The 16,713-nt window shown below is 44.4% G+C and overlaps 1 protein-coding gene across 2 annotated transcripts; it reads left to right on the top strand.

The window, feature by feature from the left end:
• Window positions 1–949: 949 nt before the first annotated feature.
• Window positions 950–15,768, top strand: FAM174C (family with sequence similarity 174 member C). Of its 2 annotated transcripts, none has more exons than XM_082244283.1 (4): window positions 950–1,031; window positions 10,685–10,953; window positions 15,301–15,420; window positions 15,503–15,768. In XM_082244283.1, exons 1-4 carry the CDS (start codon window positions 1,026–1,028, stop codon window positions 15,504–15,506), a joined length of 399 nt encoding a protein of 132 aa, XP_082100409.1. In that variant the 5' UTR covers window positions 950–1,025; the 3' UTR covers window positions 15,507–15,768. The 2 variants fall into 2 exon arrangements, with proteins under 2 accessions (XP_082100409.1, XP_082100408.1); XM_082244282.1 differs by having other exon boundaries at window positions 15,301–15,433; window positions 15,517–15,768.
• Window positions 15,769–16,713: the final 945 nt, after the last annotated feature.

The following is a 16,713-nucleotide window of genomic DNA, read 5'->3' as shown; positions in this document are numbered from 1 at the left end:
CAGACTTCCTCATCTCTGCTCCAGGAAAATTAAATCGGCAGCGGGTCTATGAAAATACAAATCATGGCTACAGTGTTTTATACCGTAAGACCCCCATTCACACTGGGGCGACCTGGTCGCCTGCCATAGAGAAGCTGTGGACCCGTTCTAATAGGAGCGACACAAGTCGCTCAGACTTAGAAAAAGAGTCCGGAGCTTCTTTGGGGCGACCTGCATTGACTTCAATGATATGAAGTCCGTGCCGGCCGCTCCGAGGTCGCGGTGAGGTCGCCTCGGCAAGTAGCGTCGCCCCAGTGTGAACGGGGTCTAACAGTCACTCATTTGGGATGCTGCACCTGCTGATGAGGGAAGTCTCCGAGATGATTTAATTTAGCGGCTGAGCATGCACAGTGGGACGCACTGCAACAGCTGATAAATGACGCGGTGTAAGGTTAAAAAACACTACCCCATGATAATTCCCTACCTGCCGCAGCTGTGAGCATGCGCACTGGGAAGCTGCTCAGCTGTTGAATGATGTACCCTCACAGGAAGTGACCAGGGTAGGGACTTTAAACAAGGTAGGGTTTTTTAACGTTACACCAGCTCAGCCGTCCCTTACTTGCACGGAGCCGCTACTTCCTGTATAGGTCCGGCTCCACAGGCGGAATGATATCAGATGCATTCCGCTTGTGAATGGAGGAGCCATACACAGGAAGCAGTGGCTTTGCTCTGTTTTGCAGCTGCATATGCATATTGTGTATGTGTGTAGTTCCGTATTGGTATATCGGCAGATACGCAATGCCAGGTATCGGGACTAGAATAGTCAGATCGGTGCACCCCTAGTGTTTGTGTATATGTGTGTGTGTGTATATATATATATATATATATATATATATATTATAATGTTTGCAGATCGTTGCGTTAACCTTTCTATTTGTATTTCTCTTTCAGTGACTATTGCAGAAACTTAAAATCTACAAGGACTACTGTTTACCTGTTGTTTTCCCTCACCTGCTGCTTCAAGAAAGAGATATCTGCAGTGAGATATGGAGGTTTGTATATGTGGGGGGTGGGAGGGAAGAAGGCTCTGGCCTCTCCTACAGCCTGTAAATCCAATCACTGGCTACATCTTGCAGCCTTCGGCCTCATGCACACTGGATGTTCTCGCAGCTGCTGTTTTTAGCTTCAGGATTTTATTTTTTTTTTTGGGGTAAACTCCTATGTGTCTATGCACACATAGGCTGTTATCAGCGTTTTTTAGCAGGGATGTTACCTGGCTGGGGAAAAAAAAAACAGAACTAGTGGGTTTTAAGAGGTGTGTGTTTTTTTTTTTTGTTTTTTTTTCAGCTGTAAAACACTCAAAAGCTAAAAGACCCAGCTATTTCGTGATAAATCATCGGTGTCTTTTAGCCTTATACTTTTGTGGGAGTATAGTTTTGGTAAAAACAGCTGAAGAATGCTACTGTGAAAACGCTGCAAAACTCATTCTACAGCTAACACTCCTGGTGTTTTTAGAACGTCCAGTGTGCATAAGGTCCTAAAGGGATAGTTCACCTTTTACAACAAAACTGCCTATGCAGATAAGGGGCATTTGTAGAAAAAGCAAACTGTGCACCTCTGACTAAGTTGAATAACCCTTGCTATAGGTGTAGGCTATTTATATACCTTATCAAGCCTGACTGGCATACTCCCAGGATGTTGCAAAGTGAGGCGTAGTCATCCCTGCTCAGCTCCTCCCATCACAGGAGTGCGCTCTCAAATGCTGAGCTCAGAATTGCTGCATCATTTGGGAGAGAGTATTGTGAGGGGGTTTGAATCGGAGAAACCGCTCACTGCTGTGATGGTCGGGGTGAGAAGTGATGACTAGGCCTCACTTAGCATCAGGTTTGCCGCCTTATCTCTTTAAAACTGAACACCTATTAATTACACAGGTTCTGTGGCTGAATAAGGTGGTAATTAAACCCTGTGCCTTCTCTGCAATAAATTAGCCTCAGAACCTGTGTAATTCCTATGTGTTCGGGTTTAAAGGGATGAGGTGGCAATGTCCTAGGAGTACTTGAGTATTCCAGTCAGGCTTTATAAGGTATGTAAATGGCTTACACCTATAGCAAGGGTATTATTTATCTTTAGTCAGAGCGGCACAGTTTGTTTTAATCTACATACATCCCCTACCTGCATAGGCAGTTTTTTTTTTTTTGTAAAGGTGAACTACTTTTACCCTACCAACGTTTCCACAATTTGCCCCTTCCTGACTTACTCCTTTGGATATTTTCTGTCTTGACTACTGCAACTCTCTCCTCACTGGCCTAGCTTTTATATAGCCTACCCCCCCCCCCCCCAATCAGTCTATTATGAATTCTGCTAAACTAATAACCTTACTAACCGAACTGTGACTGCTGCTCTTCTTTGCCTATACCATCACTGGCTTCCCCTACCCCACCGTATCAAATTCAAAATACGTGCCATCCACAACATTGCCCCCAGCTACATCACTAACCTCTTTTGCATATATCACCCGAATCATCCTCTCCACTCCTCCCAAGACCTCCTGCTCTCTAGCTTCCTTGTTACCTTCACCCATGCTTGCCTCCAGGACTTCTCCAGAGCCTCTCCCATCCTCTGGAACTCCCTACCCCACCCCAGTATATCTGGTCTGTCCCTACTCAGTCTACCTTTTTAAGCGATCCCTGAAAACTCACTTATTCAGGGTAGCCTACCCCACCTCAACCTAAGAACTGTACCTGAGTTGCCTCCATCAGATCATTCCCCCACAACTATTACCTTTTTAGTACTACCTCACCCTCCTTTTAGGTTGTAAACCCCATGAGCAAGGCCCCCCTATTCCTTCTGTATTGTAATGGTACAGTCCTCTTCTACATTATAAAGTAGTGCGAAAACTGTTTGCGCTATATAAATCCTCTATAGTGATAATGTGAGCATAAAGGTGATCATACACTATATAATCATGTAGTGCAAGGGCCTGTCTGATTTTATGCTAATTAAGTGGTTTGTTTAAAGAAGGTATAAAGGCAAATTTTATTTTTTTTAAACAAAAAACATGGTTTTACTTACTAGCTCTGTTCAATAGTATTGTACAGCGCAGGCCTGAGCCTTCTCTCCTGGAGTCCTTTGCCTGGGCTCTACGATCCCCTTCTGTGTGTGCCTCCATAGCAACGTGGCTGCTATGGGGCCACTAGTGCGGGCTCGTGCATCCATAGATGCACAGCATGGCTCGCTCCTGCTATTTCAGTGTCCTGTAAGAAGAGGGGAGGGCACCACTGGAGGTGGGAAAATTGCTGGATTGAGAAAGGACTCAGCTAAGTGTTGAGAGGGGATATATACAGAGATAGGGAGTGCTTTCTAACTGTGTGGGGGATGCTTTAACCCAGGGTTTGACAAACCCCGGGCGCCAGGTCGCATTGGCGGCTAGAATTAGCGACTTGGCTCCTGGGGTGCACTGCAGGAAGTGTCCTGTCCCTTTTGCGCCCCCACCCCCTCCCTGAGTGCACGGACTACCGCACCATCCGATAATTGAGGCCGCGGCTTTTCGGCCGCCTTCAGTGAATGGGGAACTGGCGCCCTCTTGTGGTGGCCGGGAGTTTGACAAGCAGTCAATATTGGCTCTGTTTCCCCTGCATGTCCTCAATGCCTGTCCATCTCCTTCCCAAGAAGAGATGAGATGGAAGTTTTTGCAGGCTTCATCTCCCTGTCCACTTACCTTTGCTTAAAAGGTTAGTGGACAGGGAGTGTGGTTTATTATTTATTATTATTATTATTATTTATTAGTTTTTTTAAAGTATTGAAAAAAAATATATAGAGATGTGTAATTTCCTCATCGCCATGACACAGCCGATGGCCCCTTTCACACGGGCTGTCTGATCAGGTCCGCCTGTCAGTTTTTCAGGCAGACCTGATCGGACCCTTCAGTCTCCTCTATGGAGCTGTAATCTGCCGCCATCTGATCCTGTCCGCCAAAAACAGACGGATGGTGGTTCTATTTTCTATCCATCCCGTGGATCGGATCAGATGCAAACAGACAGTCTGCTTCCATCCGATTGCCCTATAGAGGAGAGTGGGGTTCTAGTCGTCTTTATGCTTCCATCCGATTGCCCTATAGAGGAGAGTGGGGTTCTAGTCGTCTATAGTATGTTATTTTTTTGGAAATAAAGCTTGGTTGTTTTAAAAAAAAAAAAAAACAAAAAAAAAAAAAACTGGCTCCTAGATTTTAGGCAAATTTGTCAAGCCCTGCTTTAACCACTTCCGGACCGGAAGATTTTCCCCATTAATGACCAGGCCATATTTGATTCTGCACTGCGTTACTTTAACGGACAATTGCGCGGTCATGCGACGCTGTACCTAAATAAAATTGATGTCCTTTTTTTCCCCACAAAAAAACACTGCGGCGGACAGATCGGACCCCTGACTGACATTCTTGACACTTGGGGGGACCAGTGACATTACTACAGTAATCCGTGCTAAAAATATGCATGGTTGCTGTAATGACACTAGCAGGGAAGGTGTTAACAGTGTGGGTGATCAAGGGGTTAAATGTGTACCTAGGGGCGTGTTTCTAACTGTGGGGGGGCGTGGCTTGTGGAATGACCATAGAGACCTGTGATCCTATATAGAAGGATCACAGGCGCTCTGTGATCATTCTCGGGAGAAGAACGGTCAGCTGTTTTTACAACAGCTGACCGTTCTCTCTCAGCGGGGAGCGATCGTGGGTGTCGGGCGGCAATCAGAGCCGCATGCCTGCTGCATCGGCGTGCCCCCAGCCCCCCCCCCCCCCAGCCGCCTCCAAGCGATTGACGTAGCCCTACGTCGGTTTGCCTGGGAGAGCCACACTGCTGCAGTAAGCGGTCGGCAACCGGTTAAATGTGGGAAGACTGTTTAGAAGGAACACAGGATCTCTGTCTTCTCTCGTCACAGAATGGTGATCTGCCTTGTTTACATAGGCAGACTGCCGTTCTGCCTCGGTCGGGAACGATTGACGGGTCCCAGTGGACATTGGGTCCGCCGAACATGCTGATTGGCTCCCACTGTGTCCGCTGCTCCGCAGTATATGTATGTCGGGCTGTCGGCAAGAGGTTAAGGTAAAAAATGTCTTGACTTTAGAGACTTTATACTACATAATTTTGGTGATCTAAATGAGATTGTACAATCAGATTATATAGTGTATGGATGTAAAATCCTGCTGCTTCAACCAATTTTGGACTATAGTGCATTTATAAATGGCAGAACCATGGCGCTATGCTTGCCAAGTGCAATTTATCAATGGCACTGGGAAAATAAAGGGCCGCAGTTTGACTGGCACTGAATAGACAACTGTCAGGTGGCCAATCTGCCATGTGATCGCTGTTTACCAAGCTGTCAATTAGGGGTGTTGAAATTAATCGTAGCATCGATGCATCGCGATGCAGCCTTGAACGATTCAGATTTGATGCAGAGAACGGCTGCATCGATTGCATGGATGACATCCCGGCTCCCCCCTCTCCCAGGTCAGCCCTTCCAGTGAAAGTTAAAACAAATCAGTTTCAGTGCCTCTGTTTCACGGATCCCTTCCTACAGTGTGTAAGGGTTAATGTAACCCTTATTATCTTTCATCGCCGTCAGTCACGTGCCTTCTGGCCTGCCATTCTCCTTCTCCCCCCTCCTCCTGGCCGGAGTGCACGTGACTGTGACGGCGGTGAAAGATCGGAGATAAGATAAGAGGCATCGGTTTACATTAAACCTTACACACTATAGGAAGGGATCTGTGAAACAGAGGCACTGACACTGATTTGTTTTAACTTTAGAGTACACTGGCAGGGCTGTCCTGGGGGGGGGGGGGGCCTGTTATGTAAATGGGGGGGGGGCTTGAATTTTTTAATGAAAACCACAGGCAGTAATCGTGATGCATTGCGGAATCGAATCATTGACAGGATAATCGAATTGTGAGACCAGTGAAGATGCGCCCCTCCACTGTCAATGCACCGCTGGGAACACAGACCCTGTACCCTGCCAATGCAAGTGACTGGGTGCTATGTACTTGCTGTGATTTTATTAGTTTTGGTCCCTCCCCTTCCTACAAGGAAAGGACAGAAATTGAGCATTTGTGAATGGGCACAGAATGAATGGATTGGCAGCTGCTGATCCATTCATTCCATTACAGTATTACTTGTCACCAGCACACCAAGGATCTTCACAATGGGTCAAAAGCTATTTTTGGCAATCAAATCATGGTTACATTCTAGAGATCTTTGGTGTGCTAGTAACCTACTTCTTGAACTGGAATGTGTTAGACAATTGGACTCTGCAGCACCTATTTACATTTACAGCCAACTTCAGGACAGTGTGCATTGGGAATATTGTGCGTGTACTTTCCAAAGAAGTGTCATTTTGGGAGTTTTTGTACTATGTTGTACTTGTCTTTTAACAGAAAGGAAGGGAGATTTTGTGGTGTTTTGTTTGTTGACACACACACTTTTCTAGTAAAAAATAAAAAAGCCCAGCAGCTAATAAATATCACCAAAAAGTTCTATTTGGGTACATTGCTGCATGGCAGAGTAATTGCCCATCAAAATATCACAATGTTAAAGCGGTGTTCCAGCTGGGGAAAAGAAAATTCAAAGTCCAGCAGCTACAGATACTGTAGCTGCTGACTTTTAATATAATAGACCCTTACCTTTCCAGGGAGCATGCGATGTCGGCACCCCAGCTGATTTTGAGATCGGCTGCCGCCGCCATTCGTTGTAGGGAAACCAGTAGCGAAGCCTTGCGTCTTCACAGCCGGTTCCCTACTGCACATGCGGGAGGTGTGCTGCTCTTTCTAATTGGCCCTGCAGTGGGGGAAGGAGGAGGGGGGTCAAACTTCAAGGGATGGCGCTATCTCCCAGAAGTGGGGGAAGGGTAACTGTCAAAAACGGGTACCTGTTCCCTCAGGCATGCAGGCAGGAGGGTGTGTCTAGCTGAGAAAACCCCTCTTCCTCTTCTAAAGGCTCATTATGGCATAGGCCTGGAAACCAGGAAGTAACTAGAAATGGGTTTAAAAAATAAAAATTTAAAACCAGTAAATATGTCGAACTTTCCTATCTATTTACAAATGGGATAAGGATTCAAAATAGTCTTATTGAGAGAGTGAAGTTCCACGTTAAATGTTGAGCCTGCCAGTTTCTGATCTCTCCAGTGCCCTTTTTATGAAGATAACCACTAGCTCCCAGTTCTAAAGGGTGGTGGTCACCCTGTGCTTTCATTCAAATTGCTGCATTCGATGCCCTTTGAGATATTGACTTGCTGAAATGTAACTGTCCCTTTTGCTGGACAGCCTGACCTGTTAGTGGAAAAATAACTGATCTACTGGCGGGACTAACTGGTAACAAAACTGAGTTACAAGGGGTAAATTCACTAATTTTTTAAATTTTTTTTTTTTTTTTTTTTTTTTTTTTTTTTTTTTTTTTATATGCTAAGGGCAGTCTTGTGAGTGTGTAATTTTTGCCTATAGTTACTTTGATTTGACCACTGAGAGATTTTGTTTTAAGGGTGAATCTTAAAGTGGTTGTAAACCCACCTTAACTTCTACCAATAGGTAAGCCTTTAATAGGTACTGTAAATATCTCCTAAACTTGCACCGTTTAGGAGATATTTACATTGCATGCAGTCGATGACCTCATCGGCGCATTCGCTCTGAATAAACGGCCACCCGTGCTGTTTCTTCAGAGCCCTGTGCCATGACCGCCGGCTCCCGCACGCATGCACGGGAGTGAACGTCACGTGGCTCTGGCCAGTAATACAGCCGGAGTCCGCAGACCCAGAAGGAAGACAGGCGAAGATGGATGCGGCCACCAGCAGGAACAACGTAGGCTTCGTTTGCAGGTAAGTGTCACATAATGTGCTAGTATGCAATGCATACTAGCACATTATGCATTTACTTTGCAGGGAATAAAAATACGGAAGAGTTTACTTACTCTTTAAGAATAAACGCTAAGTTCACCTTTACCAGAAAATAGCCTACGAGGTTCGGGGGCCCCAGTAGGTATTAAACTGTAGCTTTTTAAATTGTTCATTCATTTTGCTGTTCTGTAGGCCATTTGAGCCTGATCTCAGTTAGCAACCCCCATGTCCTGCCTTGTTGCTTGCTTAATAATTTTAGTTCCTATAATGTTGGAAGTGAGTGTCCGAACAGGTTTCACATCCTAGCAACAAGGCAGGATATGGAGATGATTAACTCCCAGAAAGGGTCAACTAATGACCATTTTACAAAACTGTACAGTTTATCTGCTGGGGCCCCTTGACTGCAAAGACTATTTTCTGGAAATGCTTGGCCATTAAACTTGGCATTTAAACTTGGTCATTAAACATCTTGCCTAAGAGAAGACACCACAAGATGCCTGCTACTACCTTTTTATAGCTGACAAAATCTATGATCGAGCGATATACAGTGTGAAATGAATTCAGGCTCACTTCTGCTGCACATCTGAGGTTCATGGAACAATATTGCAGCAAAGAAGTTGGCTTTTACTAGAGTGTGGTCCTCTAGCTTTTTTTACCCATGTACAAAATTGGATAATCTTTGATTTAGTTCCAAGACCTCCATTACACGGGTGCTGTGGCCTATACCACTTGAACTGGATGTGTGTTTTATGCGGGTGAAACCACTAGGTGCTTGGTGCAGGCAGCCTATGTACCTCTATAGGGAAACAACGGCTGTACAGACACAGCCACCTGTCCTAACTTGACAGATGTGCAGTGGCAGGTGAACGGCTCCGAAGACCAACTGTGTGACTACCTGTACAGCTGCTGTGCCCCCATAGAGTTGCATAGGCTGCTTGCATGTAGCTCTAGTCATATAAACCACTGATTCTTGTTTGGGCCACCATGCCTGTGTGAATAAGGTCTCCTATGGTTACTGGTGCCTGACTTACCCAGATTTGATGGTGAAGCTCCTCAAACTGACATTAACCTGTCTATTCAGGGTGACTTTACTGGCTACTGAGGCAGTTGGCAGGGCTTGGACATGGAGCCAGAGGAATTTAGGCCCTAGTAACAAAGTGAAACCAAATCGGAGAGGGTGACAACAGAAGCCTTTTTGGGCAATAAATTCAACAGCAGGTATCTAGTGGTATCTGCTCTTGGCAAGACTTTACACCTAAACTCACTAAGCACGATTTTCACGTACACTAACCCTGATTCAATAGCTGATAGGCAGTGACCTTCTGTGAAAAACTGGTTATGTGAAACCTTTCCTTAAGGCACTCTACACTTGTAGAAGAATGTAAAAAACTTTCAGCATGGCTATTGAAATTTGGGACAAGCACAAATCTCTCATACAACCCACTGATTTGTGAAAATTAGCAATGTTAAACACTTCCTTTTGCACTCAGTGTTTAAATGCAAAACCCAACAATGTCTACAATTGACCTACTTTTCCTGCATTTCAAGCTCAATAGAACTTTGTCTATCCAATGCAAAATTGGTCAATCTCCACCTCAGAATTGTCATGTAAACGACACCATTGAAGTAAATGGAAATTTACAGACTTGCTTTTGACGTGCTTCAAAAGCAGGAAAACAATGCTGGTATGTACTGCATATTGTAATGACCGTGCAGAACCTGGAGGCATTTGATATATTGAGCCAGTCCTTAACTTATAATTCAGGTCTAGGTTAAAGTGGAGTTCCACCCATTTTTAATAAATTGGATTACATAGATCTATGTAATCCCATTTAAAACGACTTTTACCAATGGAAAGTTTTTTTTTTTTTGCTAGTAAATACCTGATTTTCTGCTTTTATTTATCCTCTTCTCAATTCCGGGTCTGGTCGGCGATTACGTCATTTGGCGATTCACAGTGTGTGCTGGGATGGCATGAAATCTCACATTATTACACAGGCGATGAGCTGCACTATTACACAGGCGATGAGCTGCACTGTGTGCTCTGCCCCGCCTCCTCTTAGTGAGCTGTATGTATGTAGTGTATTGAGGTTTTGCTCCGCCCCGTCTCCTCTCAGTGAGCTGTATGTATGTAGTGTATTCAGGCCGTGCTCCGCCCCGCCTCCTCTCAGTGAGCTATAATGCTTTCAGTCCTCGCTCACTGAGAGGAGGCGGGGCGGAGCACGGCCTGAATACACTACATACATACAGCTCACTGAGAGGAGGCGGGGCGGAGGCCGGCCTGAATACACTACATACAGCTCACTGAGAGGAGGCGGGGTGGAGCACACAGTGCAGCTCATCTCCTGTGTAATAATGCGAGATTTCATGCCATCCCAGCACACACTGTGAATCGCCGAAAGACGTAATCGCAGGCCAGACCCGGAAGTGAGAAGAGGATAAATAAAGCAGAAAATCAGGTATTTACTAGCAAAAAAAAAAAAACAAAAAACTTTCCTTTGGTAAAAGTCGTTTTAAAGGGGATTACATAGATCTAAAGTGAAAAAAATGGGTGGAACTCCACTTTAATGTCAATGCGTAGAATTTCCTACTAGCTCTTTATCTCTTGGGTGCTCTATCTGTAGAGCTCTACATCTGCGTTCCATGCCACCTTTCTACTATGCCTGCCATCCTTTAGTCTTCTGCCTTTCTTATGAAGCTCCTTCTAATCAGATCATCAATTTTTACCTCTTGCTGAAAAGCTAGTTTGAGTAGATTGACACAAATGGATTTTACAGATCTGTCTGCTTTGCCAATATATAGTAATAGCCATTTTTGCTTTTGTTTGTTTCTACAGACGTGGACTTGTGCATGTTGTTTGAGCTTCATTCTACTTGTGGTGGACCATTTGAGTGCTCTAGAAGCGGACAACCCTGTGACTGTTCAAGAGGGTAACACTACACATGTTACAGTCACAACAGGAAGACCTCTGACTACCAACTCTAATACTACAAGCCATGTGCAGCATCCAGATTCGAACAATTATAAAATGATGCAGAGAGCATTCTATGTACTAATTGGAATCAGTGTCTTGGCTGTACTATACTTTGTCATACGGACCTGTAGGTGAGAATACCACCAAGTGTTTTAGCTCTTGCCAATCTATATGTTAAAGGTAACCACTGAGGTTGAAGTTTTCTTATGATGCTCTGAGGTGTGCTGACTTACACAAAACAGAAATTGGGTATAAATGTGGCAAGTATTTGAGTGCTTCTGATTTTTATAGCTCCATCCCTTTAGCATTAAAAAATGTATACCATTCTTTTAAGGATTCCTGGTCCGTCAACCCATCATTGGGTGGTACCTCCCACCTCAGCCATCTGGGGACCATGTCCACTTCAAATGTGGCCATGTCCCAGGCTCAACTTTTTTTTCAGACCGGTTTGAGTGTTACCTAATGTTAAAATATTTAGCAATTTGTTTAAAAAAAAAAAAAAAAAAAAAAAAAAAAAATATATATATATATATATATATATATATATATATATATATATATATATATATATATATATATATATATATATATATATATATATATATATATATATATATATATATATATATTAGTGCATGTTGAGCCAGTATACCCATACTACTGTGAAAGAAAGTAAAAACCTTGTGTGTGGGGGTTTTTTTCTTCTCTTTCCCATTTTGGATAGAATAAAGGGGGGGAGGGTTATACCCCTGTCTTCTTCTTTTTACCATCCGTGCCCCATATGGGGACAAAATAAAAAAAAAAAAAAAAACTCACCTAAGAACGTTGGGTGGAGTCATGCAACTTCTTCTTCATGACCTGGCGGCAGCCAACTGTGTGTTCAGAGCCACTGTTGTTTGGCACAGATACATCCTAAATTTTATAAAGCTGGTTACACCAACTAGCATCCAGCTATTTCAGGTTTGGTAGTTGCGGTCAGTGAGGAGAAAAGCCCTTTGATGGGCAAATATCTGAAACTGTTGTAAATTTTATGATTGAGCACTAGATGCCTGAACAGGCAGTCACCAGGCCCTGTGTTTTTTCACATGCCTTTAATGGAGTAGAAACCCTTGGCTCAACAAATGAGATTGTAATGACCTTAAAGAAATGTTTCACTAACGTAAAGGCATTGTACTAGGGATGCACCGAAATGAAAATTTTGGGCCGAAAATGCAGGATGCCCTTGGCCCAAAACTGAAACCAAAAATTACTTTTTCCCCCCAAAAAAATTAAAATGGATAGAACAGGGGCATACACCTAAAACAGGCAGCGACGTACACCTGTCGCTGCCACCCTGTCACAGTATATGTACTGTGATGGGTTGGCAAGAGGTTAATTTAATTACCAATGGTATTTGTATTATGCAGCATGAGGGGGTTAATGTATTGCCACTGCTAGTCACTCATCTATTAGTGACTGACCAGTGGCAGTTAATTAACCCCTTTGTGCTGCATTAGTGCAACCAGTGTTAACACTGATACTGGTTGCACTAATGCAGCACAAAGGGGTTAATTACCTGCCACTGGTCGGTCACTAATAGATGAGTGACCAGCAGTGACAATACATTAACCCCTCATGCTTCATAATACAAATACCATTGGTAAGCTGCCTCAGCTCAAAACCCCCCCCCCCCCACTGCCTCAGCATCCCCCTCGGCAGTAAACCCTCCCCCCCTCTGGCTCAGCGTCCCTCCTCGGGTGTCCTTCATTCAAAAGTCCCGCCTCTGGCCGGCGGCCCGCCTCCCCGTGATGTCACTACTACGATCTGTGTTGAATGAAGTGACATACTGGGCGGGAGGGCGGTGCAAGCGGCCGCTATAGATACTAGAACTATGTGATCCATCCCTGTCAGCTCAGCGGGACTGTGTGTGAATGAGAAGTGACCTGACACCAGGCGGGGGGGGCGGGGGGAGTGGCCGCTAATAACTATGTGAGCCTTCACTGTCAGCGGAGATACATGCCTGACAGTGAAGTGAAGGCTCGCATAGTTAAAGTTATTAGCGGCTGCCCCCCCGCCCGGTGTCAGGTCACTTCACACATAGTCGCGCTGAGCTGACAGGGATGGATCACATAGTACTAGTATCTATAGCGGCCGCTCGCCCCGCCCTCCTGCCTGGTATGTCCATTCATGCACACATCTAGTAGTAGGGACGTCATTGAGAGGCGGGCGGCCGGCCAGAGGCGGGACTTTTAAAACCTGCCCTGCGATGCGCCCTCCTCCTTCCTCACGGCGGCCATTATTTTCGGCAATGTTAACCCATTATCGGCCGAAATGGGATAGGCTCATTTTCGGCCGATAATTTCGGTGCATCCCTACATTGTACACTTTCCTGTGTGGTTTTTTTTTTTTTTTTTTTTTTTTTTTTACTAGGTTTTAGTATAGTTATATTCCCTGTGCTGTTTGTTTGTTATTATTATACAGGATTTATATAGTGCCAACAGTTTGTGCAGTGCTTTACAGCAGTGCTCCCCAACCTTTTTGTCGCTGCGGACCGGTCAATGTTTGCTAATTTTTCCCTGGCCCGCTGAGCGTGCCCCCAATCAATGCGGAGTGCCACAGCGTGCCCCCAATCAATGCGGAGTTACCAGTGCACTTAACTGATTTGAAGTGGCGGCTTCTCCTCAGTCTCCCTGCGTCTCGAGTCCTACCTCCTCCTCCTCCTCCTCCTCCTTGGCCAATGGCATGGGTTCCAGATTGGCCAGGAGGAGGATACGTGTGACAAATGGGTGGGCTCAGGGCGCACACTACTCTGCGCCCCAGGTCCACCCTTTTCTGAATTTTTTTTTTTTTTTTTTCTAAAATGGAAATAATGTAATGTTCTTTGGGTGGACCGGTACTATTTGATCCACGGTACCTGTCCGCGGCCCGGGGGTTGAGGAATCACTGCTTTACAGCATGAGGAAAGGCAGTACAGTTATAATTCAATACGGGAGGAATCGGAGGGCCGTGCTCGTTAGCGCTTACAATCTAAAAGGGATGGTCAAGTGGTACAAAAGGTAAGCACTGTGGGTGATGATGTGAATGAGAAAATAGAGTACAGTTGTTAGGTGAAAGCAGAATAGGCTTCTCTAAAGAACATAGTTTTCAGGGATTGCCAAAAACGGTTACCTTGTAATAATGGGCTCACATGTTGTGGCTGCAGTTTTTAGTGTCATGGTTGATCAATTCCTCTATGTTCATGTTTTGCTGCAGCTAGCCTGTCCTTATGCACCAAGGGGATAGGACAATGTCCGGTTCTGGTCACACAGAGCGCAGTGTATGCCTAGCCATCCCTTCTGTGTTGCATCACAAATGTACAAGTGCTAATATGATAAAACATATCTCCAAGCTATGTGTGTGCACTCCCTGTGAGTCTGTACCTGCTTGTGTGTCAGATCTAATTACTGTGTAGCTATTGCCTGCAGATCCCCAGGGATTGTGGGATATATGGTTTCTTCAAAGGAGGTGGCAGGTCTCAGACTACAGACTAAGGTTATCCATTACCCTGTGCATGGCTATGCCTCATGTTTCAACACAAACCAAAATTGCTCACACAAGAATATGAAGATTTACTCTACTATAGGCTGTGCATGTAGGGCTACAATGACACCGCAAAATTACACAAACCATGCAAATTTTACGCAGGTGAAGTCAGATGCAAAAGTCAGATGTGCAGATGCTTCTTTTAGGAGAAATCTTCCTTGTCCATGCTCCCTCACCTCCCTCCGCTACGATCTTCTAGTGCTGTAGTATGACATTTATGAAAGGAGGAACTGGGCAGGTATAGTTGGGCACTCTTGATGAGAGCCTGTGGACTGCTCCTTAGGTGAAATCCTCCTCCATCCATTTTAATATAAGGGGCATCAGCACAAGTGACCCATCCTACTGACTTATGTTCTTTGCTGATTTTTTTTTTTTTTCTGTTTTATTTTGACTACACTTGGGCTTTAAAGAGGAAGTAAACCCTCCTCGGGAAGTTGTACCTATAGGTAAGCCTATGATAAGGCTTACCTATAGGTACTGTAAATATCTCCTAAACATGTACCGTTTAGGAGATATTTACCTTAAATGCAGCCAGTGACGTCACTGGCGCATGCGCTCTGAAGGAACGGGGCTGATCGTGCCGTTCCTTCAGAGCCCCGTGCCGTGACCGTCGGCTCCCGCGCGCGTGCGCAGGAGTGACGTCACCGCGGCTCCGGCCAATCAGATGGCCGGATGCCACGATCCCGGAAGACGGGCGACTGAACATGTCGCTCGTCATACAGGTGATTGAGCGGCACGGCGGGGGCTCGTTCTAAGGTAAGTATTTCATAATGAGCTAGTATGCGATGCATACTAGCTCATTGTGTTTCTCTTGCAGGATGTAAAAAAAAAAAAAAAATTTTAAACGGGTTTACAACCTCTTTAACATGCGTGTTTGTGTTTTTTTTTTTTTTTTTTAACAAAATTTCTTTCTACAGTTTAAAAAAGAAACCACAAAGGAAGAAATATGGACTTCTTTCTGACTATGATGAAAATATGGAGATGGGATCTATGGACAGCGATGAAGAGAAAATCTTTGAATCCCGAAACATAAGAAGGTAAGCACTAGCAGTTTTCAAGGAATCTGAAAAAGTCACAATGAAGTTTTTAAATGTAACATATTTTTTTTCTCGTTGACAGGTGATTAGTGACAGTTTTTTTGCCACATGGTCTACTAACAATTCTAAAGCCCAGCCTTCTGTCCTTGTGATGGCACAGGCTGATTCCTGCAAGGTCTGTGTTTGAGGGGACATGAGTATATGTGAACTGCATTGTACTAATTCAAAAGCGCCACCTCTTGGGAGAATAAAAGCCAATTTAAAAAAAATAAATGGACTTATGGTTCTCTGACATTTGCACAAAACGCATTCAATTTACATTGACAATATGGACTTTTGGTAATTTTTTTTTTTTTCTTTTTTGACTTGATCTTGCATCATTTTGTCAAGGAGTTCTGGCAGAAGCTATATTAATATGCATTTCGTTGTCGCCTGTGCAGGATGATTTGTAACAAACTTTATTTTTTCAATTTCAATGCAACCTTTTTATATAATATGTGAATAAAACAATCTGTTCTCAAGCTTTCAGTCTTGTAAGGTGATTGAGTGAAGACCACTTTACCTGCATATTGGATTTATAATGTAATTACATCTATCAGCAAATGTTACATCTGCTTACATTTTTTTTTTTCACTTAAGCTCTCTCCCCCCCCCTCTCCTATCTTGCTTATTCAATTTATAAAAAGTAATGATCAGGACATGACTCTAAATGGGTTTTATCTAGTCAATGACAGGGAAGGTTATGATGAAATGTTCATAAATGCATAAAGTATGCTGCTCTTAAACTTGGTCATAGCCAAGGTTTCCAGACACATTACAGGCCCAAGTGAAATATCTTTGTAATTTCTCCTTTCATCCTTCCAGGACGGCCTACATATGAGAGATTGTGGCTCCGCCTCACAGGAAACACATTAAACTAATTTGCAGCTGTTAAAAGGGTCCCACCCATCCTTGAGCTTCAGTTCAGTTGTGTTTCCAACCTCACATCGGAACGTTTGTTTTTTTACTAACCTAAGGCAAATGACTGTCTGAGAGGTACCCCTGGAAGGCAGCTTCGGTCGGCCTAATAGCAGGTTCCTCCCTAGCTGTGTCCTGGAAACAGGAGCTTTCAGGTCGCCAAACATGCCAGGTAGTGCGGTTTGCCTTACAGAGAAGGTCCCTCATACCTGAAGTCCTATTGTCTCTGCAGGAAAGTCTCCTCCATTGCTACATTGGCGGTAAGGATTTTGAATTTCCTGCCAGTAGGTGAGCCTCAAGCCTCGCTATGGAGACCGGAAGTTCCGGCGGAAAGGG

Source organism: Pelophylax lessonae (genome assembly GCF_965119305.1).
Source record: "Pelophylax lessonae genome assembly, chromosome: 1".
Taxonomy (NCBI): Eukaryota; Metazoa; Chordata; class Amphibia; order Anura; family Ranidae; genus Pelophylax; species Pelophylax lessonae.
Note: the sequence above shows the minus strand (reverse complement) of the source record. Positions and strands in the feature narration are given on the sequence as shown.